General features: G+C 51.6%; 1 protein-coding gene across 1 annotated transcript in view; it reads right to left on the bottom strand.

Moving 5' to 3' along the window:
* Nucleotides 1–326: 326 nt before the first annotated feature.
* GASK1A (golgi associated kinase 1A) overlaps nucleotides 327–15,496 on the bottom strand; it is a 55,074-nt gene continuing 39,904 nt past the window's right edge. Inside the window, exons 3-5 of the mRNA XM_032861047.1 lie at nucleotides 3,275–3,397; nucleotides 1,396–1,499; nucleotides 327–818 (exon numbers count right to left, since the gene is read on the bottom strand). Coding sequence (XP_032716938.1) covers nucleotides 608–818; nucleotides 1,396–1,499; nucleotides 3,275–3,397 — 438 coding nt within the window. The 3' untranslated portion in view covers nucleotides 327–607. The remainder of the gene's footprint in view (nucleotides 819–1,395; nucleotides 1,500–3,274; nucleotides 3,398–15,496) is intronic.

Genomic DNA, 15,496 nt, shown 5'->3' on the forward strand with positions numbered 1-15,496 from the left:
GGCTGCACTGGAGATGGGTCTCTGCTGAGTGGGCTGAGCAGAGCACTGGGCCGTGTCCCTGCAGCGCCCTGGGTGGTCGATGTGCACTGGGCAAGTAGGGCAGGGCCACACACTGTCTATCCGTCTGCCTTCCTGTGCTGAGCACACCTCTTCACATCAGGACATAGAAGGGCTTGCTGGCAGCTTCGGGCCTTGCCTACTGACAAGCTTCTGGCTCGGGGTCTTCAGAGGGAAACTTCACACGCACACACACATGCGCGCATGCGTCCACCCTCCATATGCATGTGGGAGGCACAATTTTATAGTATCTGGAGCAGTTCTTAGAACATTCTTGAACATATTTATTGGTGCAAGGGAGTAAACAGCCAGAGCCGAAAAGGCTGAGAGGAGGGCAGTAAGATGGAAACCCCCACGCCCCGCACCACCTTCACCGTCCCGAGCAGGTGGGACATCTGGGACACCCACGGTATCCTCTGGTTTCTTCAGGCTTTTCCAATTTGTCTTCAGGTTGGGGGAACCCAAGAGAACGTGGCCACGAGGATGGAAGCTCATCCGGTCAGGGGGTGCTGCCAGCGGGACAAGAGCCTTGCCTGGGCAGTGGGGAAGCTCACGGGGCCTCGTCCCTGAAGAGCGTCAGGTTATGTTTCCGGATGTGCTCCAGCAGCACCTGGCCTCGCCGCTCCAGGGTCTGGAGCACCCGCTTCAGCCCCTGCCTCCCGCCCTGACTCTCCCAGAACACGGGGTCCATCCGTAGGGACAGGAGCAGCAGCTTCTGCAGACACCCTGAGGCAAGAACCTGCACGGCAGACTCAGGAAACCTGGAGGCAGGCCCCCCGGGCCAGGACAGAAAGGAAAAGCAAAAGTGATCTCAGAAAATGTCCGGGACCGGTGAAGCCAGTTGGCCAGGAATTGCACGGCTGGCCAGGCTGGCGCAGGGGTCCTGCAGAATGCCTGGAGCCCACCTGCTGACTCGTCCTCAGAGAACCCTCCTACCAACGCTGCTGTGAAAACAGGCAGGGGACAGGGCTTCTGGATGGGTCCCCCATCCCACAGAGAAGCTGGGGAAACCAGCTCTGCTATCCCAGGTGAATGCCAGCTGCTGTGCTTGGCAAGTGCCAGGAGAAGCCCGAAGAAGGCTGAGCTGCCTGCAGTGAGTGATCAGGGAAGGCGGGCTCCCCAGGCTGGGCTCCTCCTTGGGACAAGGAGGCCCTCTGGATATCGGAGTGCCTGCTGACTGTGTCCTCCCAGCTCCCCACCTCCTCCCGGGGCTCAGATCCAGCAGCTTTTGTCTAATAGGCTGCAGAGCACTCAGGACCATGGTCAAGATCCCACGGTCCACAACAGGGCTATTGGGCCTCCACCTCCAAACTTCCAACTAATCCTGCAGACCCTCACCCAGCGATGCCCTCCAGCAGCCGGAAGTTCAGCTTGTCCTCGGGATGCTGAAGGTTGCCAGCATTATCGATGTAGACCAGATGGGATGGATCACTGCTTCGGACCTCAGGGAAGAAGACAGACAGGGACAGGGGTGGGTGGGGTTGCAGCCTAGCTGGTACCCATGGCTTCTGTCAGTGTTCAGGGTCTTGGGGGCCCCTGAGCTGACAATCCCACAATGCACCCTGCTACCTGCCCGGAAGGTTCCCCGGCGCTGAGCTGTAATGTGACTTTATGGTACTGCCGTGCTCAGTGCTTCCAGGCACCGTCTCAGTGAACCCTCCCAGCAACCTTAGAAGGGAGCCTTTAGCATCAGCTCTATTTCACAGAATCAGGGGCACAGAGAAGTTAGTAATTTGCACACAGTCACACAGCTAAGTAGCTGGTTAGGTCCAACCTGGACCAGTAGTGTTAAGGCGCACCCTGAGAAACTGCAAGGCAGAGGGACTGATTCCTGCTCTGGTGGCTGAGGGGGTGAGGAGCACGGGTGAGAACCGGCAGGTGCGGAGGGAGCCCACCATCAGGTTGTGGCTTCAGGGCATATTGAGTACGCGCATGCTCAAACACCCTCACCCGTTCTGGTGAGGTGGCTGCTCTGTGCCTGCGTATTCCCCTGAGTGTCACCAAGAACGCATACACCTTCCAGCCATGGGTGCCATACTCCATCTATTCCCAGAGAAGAGTTTAGCGACTCCTAATCCCTTTGAAAACTAAAACCAGCAAAAGAGAATACCTTAGCACTTTAAAAATATGGTGTGGGTGGGAATGAGAGGCCGGGTCTTCCCTTCCCCCACCCCCATCTGCCCCATTCCTAGACATTCTCCAGGATTCCATGGTATTTTCCCATAATTCTCCCCATCACCCTCAGCTTAACTTACGAACTTTTGCCTCCAGGACCCTAGCTTTCCCTCCCTCTGTCTCTTCCCCCTCACCCCTCTCTCTACATCAGGGATCATCTATTTTTTGGAGCCTGATGACTCCTTCCTCCAAAATCTGCTGTCCTAGGGAATCTGTGAAATGGCTGCCCCTCCAGTGTGAATGATAGTTATAAAAGCCTTACCTCTCCCTGTGTGAGTGCCTTTTACCAGGGAAGAGGGGAGCGGGCTCTAAGGACAGGAGCTGGAGATTTCTTACCACCCAATGGTTTCACGAGGCAGCCCAAGCCTCTGGGCTGCTGTGGCCTGCCTGACGCTGAGCCCGGACGCCGTGCTGACAGCTACCCTCCACAAACAACTGGCCAGGGGAAGACATCGAGGACATTAGGGTCACTGGGGGAGAAGATAGAGTAGCCCTTCCTGAGGGTGGCCCCTTGCTCCTTGGGCAGAAGTGGCTACTCTGTCATTCCTGTCCCTGTCTCTGACGGCCTCGGCGCACCACTTCCCACCCTGGGCTCTACTTTTCACAGGAGGCAGCCCAGGGTTCCTCAGATTGTCATGAGTCTGAGCTATAGGCCGGAGGAGAGAGCCCTGTCACTGCCACTGCCCAGCCCTGCGGCCTTGGAAACTGCCCTCCCTGTTCCATGCCACAGTTCCTACATTGGCTGGGACGGTGGGGGCAGCTCTCCAGACACACAGTTCCCACACCTGCTTCCAGGGGCCCTCGGATTCCCCTGTAGTCTCTCGAGGGGATGGTGGAGTGGTCCCACCTCAACCGTATCGGCAAAGGCCCACTGGGTCAGTTTTATGTATGGTGGCTTCCCAGAAACATTGTTCAGACAAAGGCTCTTGCTGCTGAAAAGAACAGGGTTGGGAACGTCCCGTGTCATGTGATCTCCGCAACTCCGGAGCCGCATCTTCTGAAGGAGACAGGAAGATGGGAGTCTGGGTGACAGGGGACGTACCAGGATGTGGACCAACCGCAGCTCCTCCGGGTTCCGGCATTTCTCTCGGAGCCTCTCTTCCACACAGGGGTCCGACGGCTCGGGCTCGAAGCCGCAGCAGTAGCGGTCTAGGCGGTCGTGCACCTGTGAGGACACCCAGCCTGTGAGGGGTGCGGCTCAGGGTCTGCCTGCCCCGCAGGCCCAGCAGTCAGGTGGCCTGGCCCAGGGGACCTTGTGCTGGGGGCAGTCCTTGGTGGCCGTCAGTGCCGGTCAGCCCATTGCTGGCCCCTGGCTAGAGAGGGAGCTTCTGCTCTGCTCCTCCAGCCAGCTCTCCCTGAACCCCAGGAGCTGCTGGCTCACGCCTCAGGCCAGCATGGCTTTCCACCGAACTCGGGCCTGAGGCCACTGGGCTTCCCAGTGCTGACCATCCGTGTACTGGGGGAAATCCACATGGGACTCCACTCCTTGTTTAAGCAGACAGTGCTGCACCAGGGCTCCCTCCCTTCCTTGGAGCTAAACATGCTTTAATGACCATCTAGACAGCTCCAGAGTGGACATCTCTCCCACCCTGCGGGGAGGCCGGAATCAAAATCAAGGGGGGGGAGGGCATTCCCCTCACAGGCTTGGTTTCCACTGGATGCCTCGAGTGGGAATTCTCAAGCGTGATGTGGGGTCAATTCTGAGGAGCTCTGCCTCCCACCCCCTACGTACACATGTGTAAATGACATTTCAGAGTGTCACAGGATTCTCATAATAATATATCCCACTCACCTGCTTCCAGGAGTTCCCTTCAGAAGGAAGGAGTTGCAGCCTGCAAGTCAGGAATTAAACAGAAACAGGGATCCGCCCCCGCCCTGACCTACTTGAGGAAGTTATCTGCAGTGGGCAGCAAACGCAAAGAGGTCCAGAACCCAGAACGGAGAGGCCTAAAAAGAGAAGTGGCAGAGTCCTCTTGGGTGCGAGAGGGAGGGTCTTGCTGTAGGGAGAGAGGTAGGAAAGGGGGAGGTGAAGGGGGAGGTGGTGTGGAAAAGGTTGGGATGTGCTAGGAAGTGGATGAGAGAGAGGGTGAGGTTGGGGACAACAGGGAGTGCCTGTCACAGGGTGGGTGAGCTGGAGGAGATGCACCTTTTTTCCTCATAGGGAGGAAATTTGGTTTGATACAATACCTTGAGGAGTGCTAACGACAGAAGGTGAGATCTCCAGAGGTCTGGGTGTGGGAAGACTTGCTTTGCTTGGGGCAAGAGGAAAAATCCATTTGCTGCTGTGGGAGGGGGAGGAGAGAGAGGAGAGGAAGAGAGAAGTGAAGCAGGGAGCAGCAGGAGGCTGAGGGTGTGAGATGTGCCCTCCCCAACCCCTCCTCCCCCCAGCCAAGTGGCCACCCTTGTGAAATGCTTGCTGGCGTTGGGGAAAGGGCTGAGCTCTGAGTTCAGGTCTAGTGTGGGGTAAATTGAGGCAGGCGAAGCAGCAGTCAGCTGCCTGGGATTTGCCCAAATCCTGGGAAGGTCTACCAGATCCTCCTGGGTTGTGGGGCCCGCGGTTTGAGTGATCTTAAGTGCCCAGGTAGTGTCAGGGTCACAGGAGAGGGAGGACTCCGGGACCCCCAAGGAGGATGATGAATCACACAGGAGCTAACTCTCAGGATGCGAAGGAAATGCAGTTCCTGAGAGAGCCTGGTGTGTGGAAGACCCAGCAGGGAGACCCAGATCCCACCTTTGCAGAATGGCTGGTCTAGTGCAGGAAGCCTGGAAACACCCCTGGAGAGGCAGGTGCCAGCCTGGGAATCTAGAAATCAGCTCCAGGTAACATACTCTGGTTGGCGCAACTGTCCAGGCCAAGGGCACAGAGGGGACAGAGTCAGGGTGGAGGTGAGTGAGAGGGAGAGGGAAGCAGGAAGCCAGAGGGCAGCAATCGGGTGATGAACCCCACAGAGAGAAAGGGTTTGCTTCCTCTCAGTCCTTGGGAACCTTCTGTGATTCTGCTCTACCACATGGTTCAGCTCTTGGGGGAATCTGGAGCACCTGCCTCCCCCGTGGTGGTGGTGACGGTGCAGGACAGTCACAGGTTTACAGCAAATGCAGGGGCCATTTTAATCTGACACAGCAATGACAGGGTCTCCCTCCGAGATGATGATGATGTGGTCTAATAAGAAACATATTTGGTCACAGTCCCCTGATCCTGGCACAGAGCTCCTAAAACCTTTGGAATTTCCTGAGAGATTCATAAAGAGCCCCTTTGAGCACATCTGTGTTTATGCTGATGAGATGATGCAGGGGAACCCCAGAAAACGTCAGAACGGGAGCTGGTCACTGGAAAGACAAGTGAAGAGAGGATAGGAACATTTAGCCCCATACTCCAACCCCCAGGAAGAATAGAAGAGCTGGAGATGGGGTTATAAAAACTCGAACAATGAGATTTGGAGCACTTCCAACCCGGAACTTCCGGGTTGGAAGTGCTCCATGAGTCAGAAGGGTGGCCCATCCCAGCTCCACAGGAACATAAAGCTCCTGGGCATGGGACCCTTCTGGACTCACCCAATATACCTCTTCATCAGGACGTTCATTTGTATCCTTTATAATAATCCTGTAAATGTAAGTAAAGTGTTTTCCTGAGCTCTGTTGTGCCATTCTATCAAACTATCCAACCTGGGGCAGAGGGCGGTCATGAGAACCCTTCGTTTATAGCCAGTTGGTCAGAAGTGTGGGTAGCCCAGGACTTTTGACTGGGATCCAAAGTGGGAAAGTCTTGTAGGACTGAGCCCCTTAGCTTGTCTGGGATCTGACACGGACTCCAGGTGGACAGTGTCAGAACTGAATTGCATTGTGGGACACCAGTTGGTGGTGCAGAATTGGTGTCAAAACAAAACATCGGGGTGCCTGGGTGGCTCAGTGAGTTGAGGCCTCTGCCTTCGGCTCAGGTCATGATCCCAGGGTCCTGGGATCGAGTCCCACATTGGGCTCTCTGCTCAGTGGGGAGCCTGCTTTCCTTCCTCTCTCTCTGCCTGCCTCTCTGCCTACTTGTGATCTCTGTCTGTCAAATAAATAAATAAAATCTTAAAAACAACAACAGCAAAAAACCCCCAAAACATCGTTCTGGTGACCGCCACCATGAAAACCACCATCCATCCCCAGCTTCTTCACTCCTCACTGCAGCTGTGCTAGGGAGATGCTATGAGCCCATTTTACATATAGGGACACTGACCCCAGACATACCCAAGTTCATAAATGTAAAAGTCATGTATCTAGGATTTGAGCCAAGGTCTGCCTGGTTCGAAGGCCAGCTCTTGGCTCCTGCCCTGCCTCCGTGAAAATCAGGAAAGGGGAGCCGGTTACAGAGGTCAAATGAGGTCTCCATCATTACTCTTCATGAGATTAATTAATATGGTCTCGCCCTTGCTAATTAAGGCTACAGAAGAGCTTTTAAAACTATGAAGGAGGAAGGGGAAGACTGAGAAAACACAGAGCCTGTCATCCTCCATGACAGCAACTGAGGCAGCCACGGGCATGGTGGGGTTCAGACAGCCCATGTCTCTCATCTGTGATCACTGGGGGTGACCAACCCAGGCCAGCACTACCATCCTGCCTCCCTCTGCCCACTGGCACAGCCACCCCTCTCCACAAATGGGGCAGAGGGGGGACACGCTGTCACCTTTGAAAGGCAGTACTCCTCAAAGCTACCCCCCAGTCCACTCAGCCCGGCTCAGCTCTGGCCAGTCAAAGGTCTTGCTTTGTTTCCATATCCCTTGACAGGAAAACTCATGTATGTTCTGAAAAAATGCAGAATTGATCTCCTCCAGCACAAACAACATAACTATGGTTCAATCAATGTCACAAAACTAGACGTCCAGGAATGAGAGCGTTAGAGTCCCAACCGCTGTCTCAAAACATGTTCTGTTCTACAATAGTTCAGCATGGAGAAGTCGCACGTCCGGGCCTAGACCAATCACCCAAACAGGCTGAGGGCAATTCTGTGAGGCCCCATTAGGGAGTATTTTTAGGGACGGTGGGCCAAAGACACCCACAGGCGCTGCTCAGAGGATTGGTCCAGTCTGTCCAGGGTGACATGAAGTGAGCCCATTAACAAGACCCTGACATGGGCCATCACTGCTTTGGCTGCCTGGGCTTTGGATAACGACAGCCACAAGTCACAGAAAAACTTAATTCAAAATGGTTTTACCCGTAGGGAAAATTAAGATCTTCAGTGGCAGCGATCAGCCCCAAGATCGGACAGGTATGGCCGCTCCTTATTGTCGTGGTCAGGACTCTTCCTGCTCTCCACTCCCCACCCACGAGGTTAACATCACAGTCTTGTCTCTCGAAGCCTGCAGGTGGCCGCTGTGGGCATGTGCTTCCTTGTTCATGTCCAGAGAGAAGGAGAGGACAAATGAGAGAAATAGAGACAGAGAGACAGACAGAAGGGAAAGGAACCTCTCTTCCAACAGCCTTCCCTTTAACCTGACTGGACCAAATCGGGTCACACACATCCCTGGACCAAGGGTGGCCAGTGGAAGATGGCGATGCACTGATCCCCAGACCTGGGAATGGGCAAAAGGTGAATCACATCAGGGTTCTGTGTGAAAGTCTACCTTAGCTGCAGTGTCCTCATTCAGGCTACTAATAAAAGCATTGACCAGGACAGGGCTGAGGACAGAGCCCTGCAGCTTGCCTCCAGACCACCCCACCTCCCAGGTAGCTTTAAAGCCACTTGAAGCCTGTATCATGTTCCTGTCTGCTATGTTCTTGCTATATGACCTGAGGAAGTTATATAAACTTGATACTCCTCAGTTTTCTCATCAACAAAATGGGGGCAGCAATACTCCCCTCCCATGGACCTGCCCTGAGGCTCTCATCCAATAATGATACCTGTGAGGCAGGGGGTGGTTGTTGAGGAAGAGCCTTCTGTTGTGTCTGTCCTGGGAGTGACAGGCCCAAAGACCTCCAGGGATCTCAAGGGTCTCCCCCCAACCCCCCCCCAACACACACACCACGAAGCCTCAGCTTCACCCAGTGCTACAGACCAGAGAACCAGAATCTGAAATAAAGTAAGTTACTTTACTAAAGGGTAGCCACGCTCTTGTGGGTACGCCCAGTTTCTGGACCGATCTGTCCAACACACACCACCTGCTGGGTTCTCTTTGGCTGGGAGAGTAAAGGCCAGGGCAGTTTTGGCAAGACTGACACGTTAACTGCTCTGGATTTCATATTATGCCTGATGCCCAGCCAGCCAAGCCCCCTTCCTCCGGCCAAGTCCTTCCCAGCCCTGTCTCCCAGCCATTCTGTGCGGATCTCAATTTACAGCATCTATTTCCAGAGGAAGTCACAAGGAACATGGGCCCATCCAATATTCCTGGCTTCTCAACTCAGTACCCATCTGAATGTTTAACAGGAAGGGCCTGGCCAGGCCCTGTTGCCAGTTTGATTATTTTGCCATATCGTCTGGTTATTTTTTTTCTACCGAAGAGAAATTCAATTTCAACAGCAGTGGGCTAGCAGCCAAATGGGACCAAGATTAAGTTTCATTCCCACATTCCTTCAGGATTTAATTTTTTTTCCCTGTTTTGAAAAAATGAGCAGTTACCAAGAAAACATGATAAACCTTTGCAGTGTTGCTTTTCTGACCCACCCAGCAACACTGCATGCCCATGACAGGGACTGAAGTCTGTTCACATTTACTTAAGCCATTGTAAAGCTCACTCAGTGCTTTCCACGCGACAACCCATTTACTCCTTCCCAGTAGCCAAGGGGTAAATGCCATTATTATTCCCACTTCAAAGATGTGGAAACTGAGTCCAGGTAATGTGCCGAAGTCTCACGGCAAGGAAGTGGAGGTGCCGGGAGTCGAACCCGAGTGGTCCGTCTCTGACTGGTAAGGGGGAGTGGGGTGTGGCCACACGTGCTTTGTGGCACCAGAGCTTCCAAGTTCCCTGCTGGCAAAGATGAAGACATGGTTTGGTCCTGTCCCCAGCACCCGCACTTGTTTTTACAACCAGAGCCTTAGCTGAGGTTTTTCTGAGTGAAAGAGTAAGTGAATGACATGCGTGGCTGGCTGACAACACGGGGACTATGATCACTTAAAGTCTACCATTCTGGCCAAAATGCCAACACCAGAAGTGTTCTGGCTTTGTGGCCACCACACAGGACATCCAGGTGAGACAAGACACTGCAGTCTGCCAGCGAGGGACAGCAGGTCTGGCTATGGGAGAGGGGAGGTCAGGGGGGAGCCAGCACAGGGTAGGTAAAGTGGCCAGAGTCCCCTAACCGACCCATCAGGCTCCTGGGCCAAGAAGAGTTCCTCAGCCAGTGCCTGCTCTGGGTCTGGTGGATTCTAGGAGGACCACTTGCTGTTTCTGGCGGCCCATGCCCCCTGTTCAGGGACCTTCTCCCTGGATGGGAGTAGTGACAGGCCTGGGTCTTTCTGGGTGGAAAGGGTGGCTCTTGGCAGGGCGGACTCACTGCCTGGCAATCAGATTGCCACGAGGTGGCAGCATCTCTCTCCACAGACGGCAAGGATCTGGTCCCACCCTGACCAGCTGGTGGACAGAGAATTCTCGAGGCTTCTTTGGGGGAGGTCAGAGTGGGAGAGGAGTGGGTTAATGAGTATTGCTCCCACTTCCCTCTGAGGACTCACCCTGGAGTGTTCCCCATGTGTCCTGACAAAGGGCAATCATTCCTGGAAGCTTCGGGAAGGAACATCTGGACGCTGCATCTGTCCCAAGCCTGAGGTGAGAGGTTGTGGCCACCGCTTGGGATGTGGGTGAACAGACTGGCTAACAGGCTTTGAGGAGATGCCCTGAGAAGAACTAGATCTTATCTAAAAAGATATATGTAGATTGGTCTAAAATTCTAACAGCAACACAAACATCACAGCCATGAAAAGATAAATCCACCACAGCAAAAAAGTTTCCAACCGAGAAAGGGTGAGTCACCATTAGAACACCTTCCACAAGAGTCCTCACATAATAGAGTCCCCACATCAGAAGGGAAATGCTGTGACCTCTTCCATGGATACTCGGAAGACATTTGATAAAATTTCGCATCCATTCCTGACAAGAGAAATTCTTAGGAATAAACTAGACTAAACTAAAATAAAAAAAAAAAAGAAATTTAAAAAATAGAAATGCAAAAGAAAAACACAGGTGTATGTATCAAAAAGTTCAGGTTAGAAGGTTATTATGGAATTTGATGTACTGGACAGCTCACTGTGATGGTAAATAGGTTAAAAAATTATCTATATTAAAAAAATGAGCCAAAATAGTGGGAACAAATTAAAAATAAGAGTTGTCCTATGAGGTAGTGGTGGTTGTTCTCTTGTAGATTTTTTTTTTTTCTTTCCCGTTTGGTTTTCTGGGGGAGGGGCCTGCCACGTGGGTTTTCAGTCAATGATGTTCCCTGAGTTAAGTCCTCCCGCCCCCCCTCAAGGGGGTGGGCTCTAAGGAAACCGTTTTTTTCAGGCTTTTGTTCTCTGGAGGTTTTAATGTTTTTTCACTTTTTTTTTTTCTCTCTCGCCTTGACCGCTTTTGATGGTTTTTGTTGGTTTAGAGGAAAGCAAACTGCACCCTGACCTCCCTCTCAGAGAGAAGCCTCAGTCTGCTCTTCTGTGGGTGTTGCAGAGCCCATATAAATCCCCCCTTGGCTGCTGTCAGAGCAGGTTCCGAGTCGCGGTCCCTGGGGACGCAGGATCTTCTGCTTGTACCCAAAACCAAAGCAGCGGCGGCTGTTTGGGCAGCTCCAGACCACCAGAGGTTCCAAGCAGCGATCGCACACTGAGATTTTCCCGCTGGCCCGGGCTGGGAGTGCCTGGTCTTTCCGGGTCTAAGAGCGCCGGGCTTGCGCGCACCTCTTTCAGGGGAGGCTGTGGGTCGCGCGAGTCTCAGGCTCTGAGAATGGGGCGCAGGTCCGGAAGCACCAGGCTGGGCCGTCGCGCACCTCTCTCAGGGGAGAGTTTGGGTCGCGCGTCTCAGGCTCTGAAACAATGGAGCGCTGGCTGGGCCTTTGTACACCTCTCTCAGGGGAGGGTGAGGGGCGCGCGGGTCTTAGGCTCTGTAGCAGGGCTCTCGCGTTCTGCCGTCGAGCGTGGCTCCCAGCCCCTCACAGAAGCCGGACCTCACGCGTTCTCGGGTGCGCTGGCAGCTCAGGGACCAAGACCTGGTTTCTCCGCCGCACTCTCTCTGGCTCAGCGCCAGGGGAGGCTGTCCTGGGTCCGGGGACTTAAGCCCCTGTCCCTAGCAGCCCTGATTCCCACCCCATCCCCACCCCCCACAATCCTTTGCTCTTTTGGAGTGCTTTCAACCAGTCTCCAAGTTAATTCTGGCCCCCAGACGCAGGGCGCTCTCGTATTAGGGGTATTACTTTCCAATCGGTCGCCTCTGGTGGCTCCCTCCCCCTTTTGTTTATCTTCCAATATCGGTCCGACGTTCCCACTCTGCTTTACCTGCCCACTGGCGTCTTCTGCCCCTGTAGAGATCCAGACGTGTATAATTCTGATCTCAGGCTGATTTCATGGGTGATCGGAGTTCTTTGGTAGGTAATCAGCTCACTTTAGGGTACAGGTTGAAAAGGCACCTCCTCCTACTTCCCCGCCATCTTGTCCTTCCCCAAGAGAAATTCTTAATAAAGCAAGAATAATGAATAGTTCCTCATTATATCTTCAGTCAAAAACTACTATGATGTTTAATGGTGAAACAGCAGAAACTGCCCCAAATCTGTAGCAACAGCTCTTGTCTCTCAGGCCATTAAAATTTCCCAATCACCCTGGAGCCACCAGCAAATGTAATGAGGCGAGAAGCAATGAGAAGACCAAGGGCATTCATTGCAGATGAAACGCTGGGATACTTGGAAAACCCAGAGGATTAACTGAGCAGCTTTTAGACGCCACATTAAAACACAAAAATAATAGCCTTCACACAGCCTGGAGACTACTGGCCAGAACATCTAATGGAAGAAAAGATCCCATTTTCAGTGGCCACAGGAAGATGAACTCCCTGGGAATAACCCCACATGAACAGATGACATCTAGATGCGTCTGAGGAACATGAATAAAGGGAGAGACATAGCTGCTGGAGAACGTCATTGAAGAGACATGACCGCTGGTTGACCTGAGAGCTGGACCTGGGCACTGGGAGGCCTCTTGCCCCCTCCCCGGTCCTCCTGGGAAAGTGGGCTTCGCTTGCCTTTCCCGCTCCCAGAGACTGCTCTGAGGACATGGCCTTGAGATGTTGATGTGGTGTTGAGAACACCTGCATGGTGTACATGAGTGAACCTTGTTAAGGCCTCTCTATAAACTTCTAAGGTTTGGTAGGTGGGCCAGAGATCCTCTGTCTGGCTGCTTGTAAAGGCAAGGCTGGTATATAAGTTCTCTTTGTTGATTACACCTACCACCTACCAACCTGGAGTGGTCTGCCTCTTTGGTCTCTCACGGCCCTCCATGTAGAGGGTCCGCTTTCAGATTACACCTGGGAAGGTCCAGAGCGGGTTGTGAACCAACAATATCCAAACCTTGGCTAGAATGACTTCATGTTTTAGGATATAAATTCTCTCTACAGTCCACACAAATTTAATTTGATCCCAGTAAAATCCCAAAAGGACTTGCGAAGGAGGAGTGACAAGCTGACTCTAAATTTCTTACGAGAATAGTATGCAAGACTATCAGGAAAATTCTAAGAAAGAGCAAGGAGGAAGACCAAGCCCTACTGGTTTGGTTATCAACATAAAATACGAAGTGCAGCAATTAAAACTGTGATTCTGGCATAAAAATAGACAGAACCTTTACTGGGACAGAAAAGAGTCCAGAAATAGACCTACATATATATGGAAATTGGCTATATGGTAAAGGCAACATTTCAGATTGGGGAAAAGGTTGATTATTCAACAAATGTACTGAGACACTTGGGTTGCCATCTGAAAAAAAAAATCGTTGTTTTGCATCTTATCTCTTGCTCCAAAATAACTTCCAGATGGATCAAAGATAGATGAAAACACATGGGGGAGTTTTAAAAATAACCTTGAAGTGAGGATGGCCTTTTAAAATACATGCTAACCCAGAAGTCATAAAAGAAAAGCTGGATAATTTTAACAATTTTAACATAACATCTTTTACATTTCTGCATAGCAGAAAGACTATAAACAATGTTTAATGACAACCGAACCTGAAATATTACCATACAGTAAAACAAAAGACTAATTGCCTTCATCTATAAAAAGCTCTTGAAATCATTAAGAAAAAGGCCGACAACCGAAAAGATAATGGGGCAAAGACTATGGACAGACAAAGAAGAAAACAAGTTAGAAAAATCCGAACAAAGACAGGACTCGGGTGGGGCTGAAGAAACAGGGAGGCGCCCATGGTCCCTGTCACGCGGGACAGGCACTGTATCTCCTTAAGATGTTTGGACCCTGGGCTCATAAATTCATTTTCTACTGCTGCATTGCAAATGACCAGGGGCTTAGTGGCTTCAGAGAACCCACTTATTATGTCACAGTTTCTGTGGGTCAGGAGTCCACCACATTTTCTCCAGGTTCTCCACTCAGAGTCTCACCACATTGAACTCCAAGGTGTTGGCCAGGTGCCGCGTCTCATAGTAGCTCAGGGTCATCCCCTAAGCTCATTCAGGTTGTTGGCAGAGACCATTCCTTGTGGTTGCAGGACTAGGTCCCAGGGATCTCAGGGTCCTCCTAGAGGCCTTCCCTTCCACCAGGTAGTTCATAGCATGGCTGTTTGCTTTTTGAAGCCAGCAGGACACTCTTCAGACACTTCATCTCTTTTGAAAGACTCCCCTGATTAGGTCGGACCCATCCAGGATAATTTTCCCTTTGATCAACTCAAAGTTAAATGATTGATAACCTAATCATTGAAGTGCTGGTCCATCATATTCGCAGGTCTCACCCAAACTCAAGGGCAGGGGCTAATGCCAGTGGGGTGGAAACTGTGGGGATCATCTTAGAAGTCTGTCCCTCATACCTCATCCTGGTTGAGGTCCTGCTTTTAAATATATGTAAAGATACTCAATGTCAGCCTTGTCCAGACAGGTGTTTCCATCCTCTGTAGTTGGCTGCACAATCTGTGAAATGGGGTGGAACACAGATCCCATCTCTTTGCCTGTTGTCGGACTTAAGTGGGTTCATGTGTGTGGTTTGGGTCAGGCATTGCCAGACAGCCGTAGGTCCTTCATGAATGGCTACTCTGATATGTCACGTCTCTGATTGGAAGCCTGAAACGTCGGCGGTCGGAACCGATCTGAGGTCCTTTCTAACTGACAGAATACCTGATGTCCCAGGAAGACTAAACCAGAGGAGATACACATGAACTGAAGCCACAGATTCGGACTCAACAGAAGGAATGCACACAGGATGACAAATAACCGGAAACAGGCTCCTTGGGAAGGAAATGGGCCAGTCCCACCCAGAAGAGGCTCAATAAATACTTTTTCTAGAGCCAGTTTGGTATAGCAAAGAGGGCAAGACCATGCACTCTGGGGCCAGATGGCACTGGATAAAACAAGGCTTTGACTGTGGGCAAGTTCCTTGGCTCTTTTATTTTTTTATATATTTTTTAATTCTTTTTTTTTTAAAGATTTATTTATTTATTTGACAGCCAGAGATCACAAGTAGACAGAGAGGCAGGCAGAGAGAGAGAGAGAGAGAGAGGAGGAAACAGGCTCCCTGCCGAGCAGAGGGCCAGACTCGGGGCTCGATCCCAGAACCCTGGGATCATAACCTGAGCTGAAGGCAGAGGCTTTAACCCACTGAGCCACCCAGGCACCCCTCCTTGGCTCTTTTAAACCTCAGTTTCCCCATCTGTAGAATGAAGCTAAGAATATTTTCTTCCTCCAAGGGCTGTTATGCATTAACACAGGCAAAGTGCTGAAATAGTGAGCAAGGGCATTGGCATCTGTCCTGGAAGTGTAAGTTAATTAACGGCCAGAAGGCAGGAGCATGAAAAATGTTGTCTTCTACCTCTATGATTCTATACAGACCCTATAAGAGAGACCTACAGAAAGTTTTGGGATTCTTTTTGGTCTAGAGGAAGAAGTGGTGTTTGAGGAATCAAAACACGGTAACACCTAGACAGGAAATCATACAGAGACCCTGGAAGTTCATTCATCATCCGTTTGTTCATTCATTCATTCATTCATTCATTCAACAAGTGCTTATCTAGGAGACTGAGCCAAGAGTTTGGCTCTGTGCTAGGTTCTGAGGCTGTGGTGATGAACAAAACAGAGACATATGATAAATACATGAACAAATAAAT

Source organism: Lontra canadensis, unplaced genomic scaffold (assembly GCF_010015895.1).
Source record: "Lontra canadensis isolate GAN:19392208 unplaced genomic scaffold, GSC_riverotter_1.0 scaffold20, whole genome shotgun sequence".
Lineage (NCBI taxonomy): Eukaryota > Metazoa > Chordata > Mammalia > Carnivora > Mustelidae > Lontra > Lontra canadensis.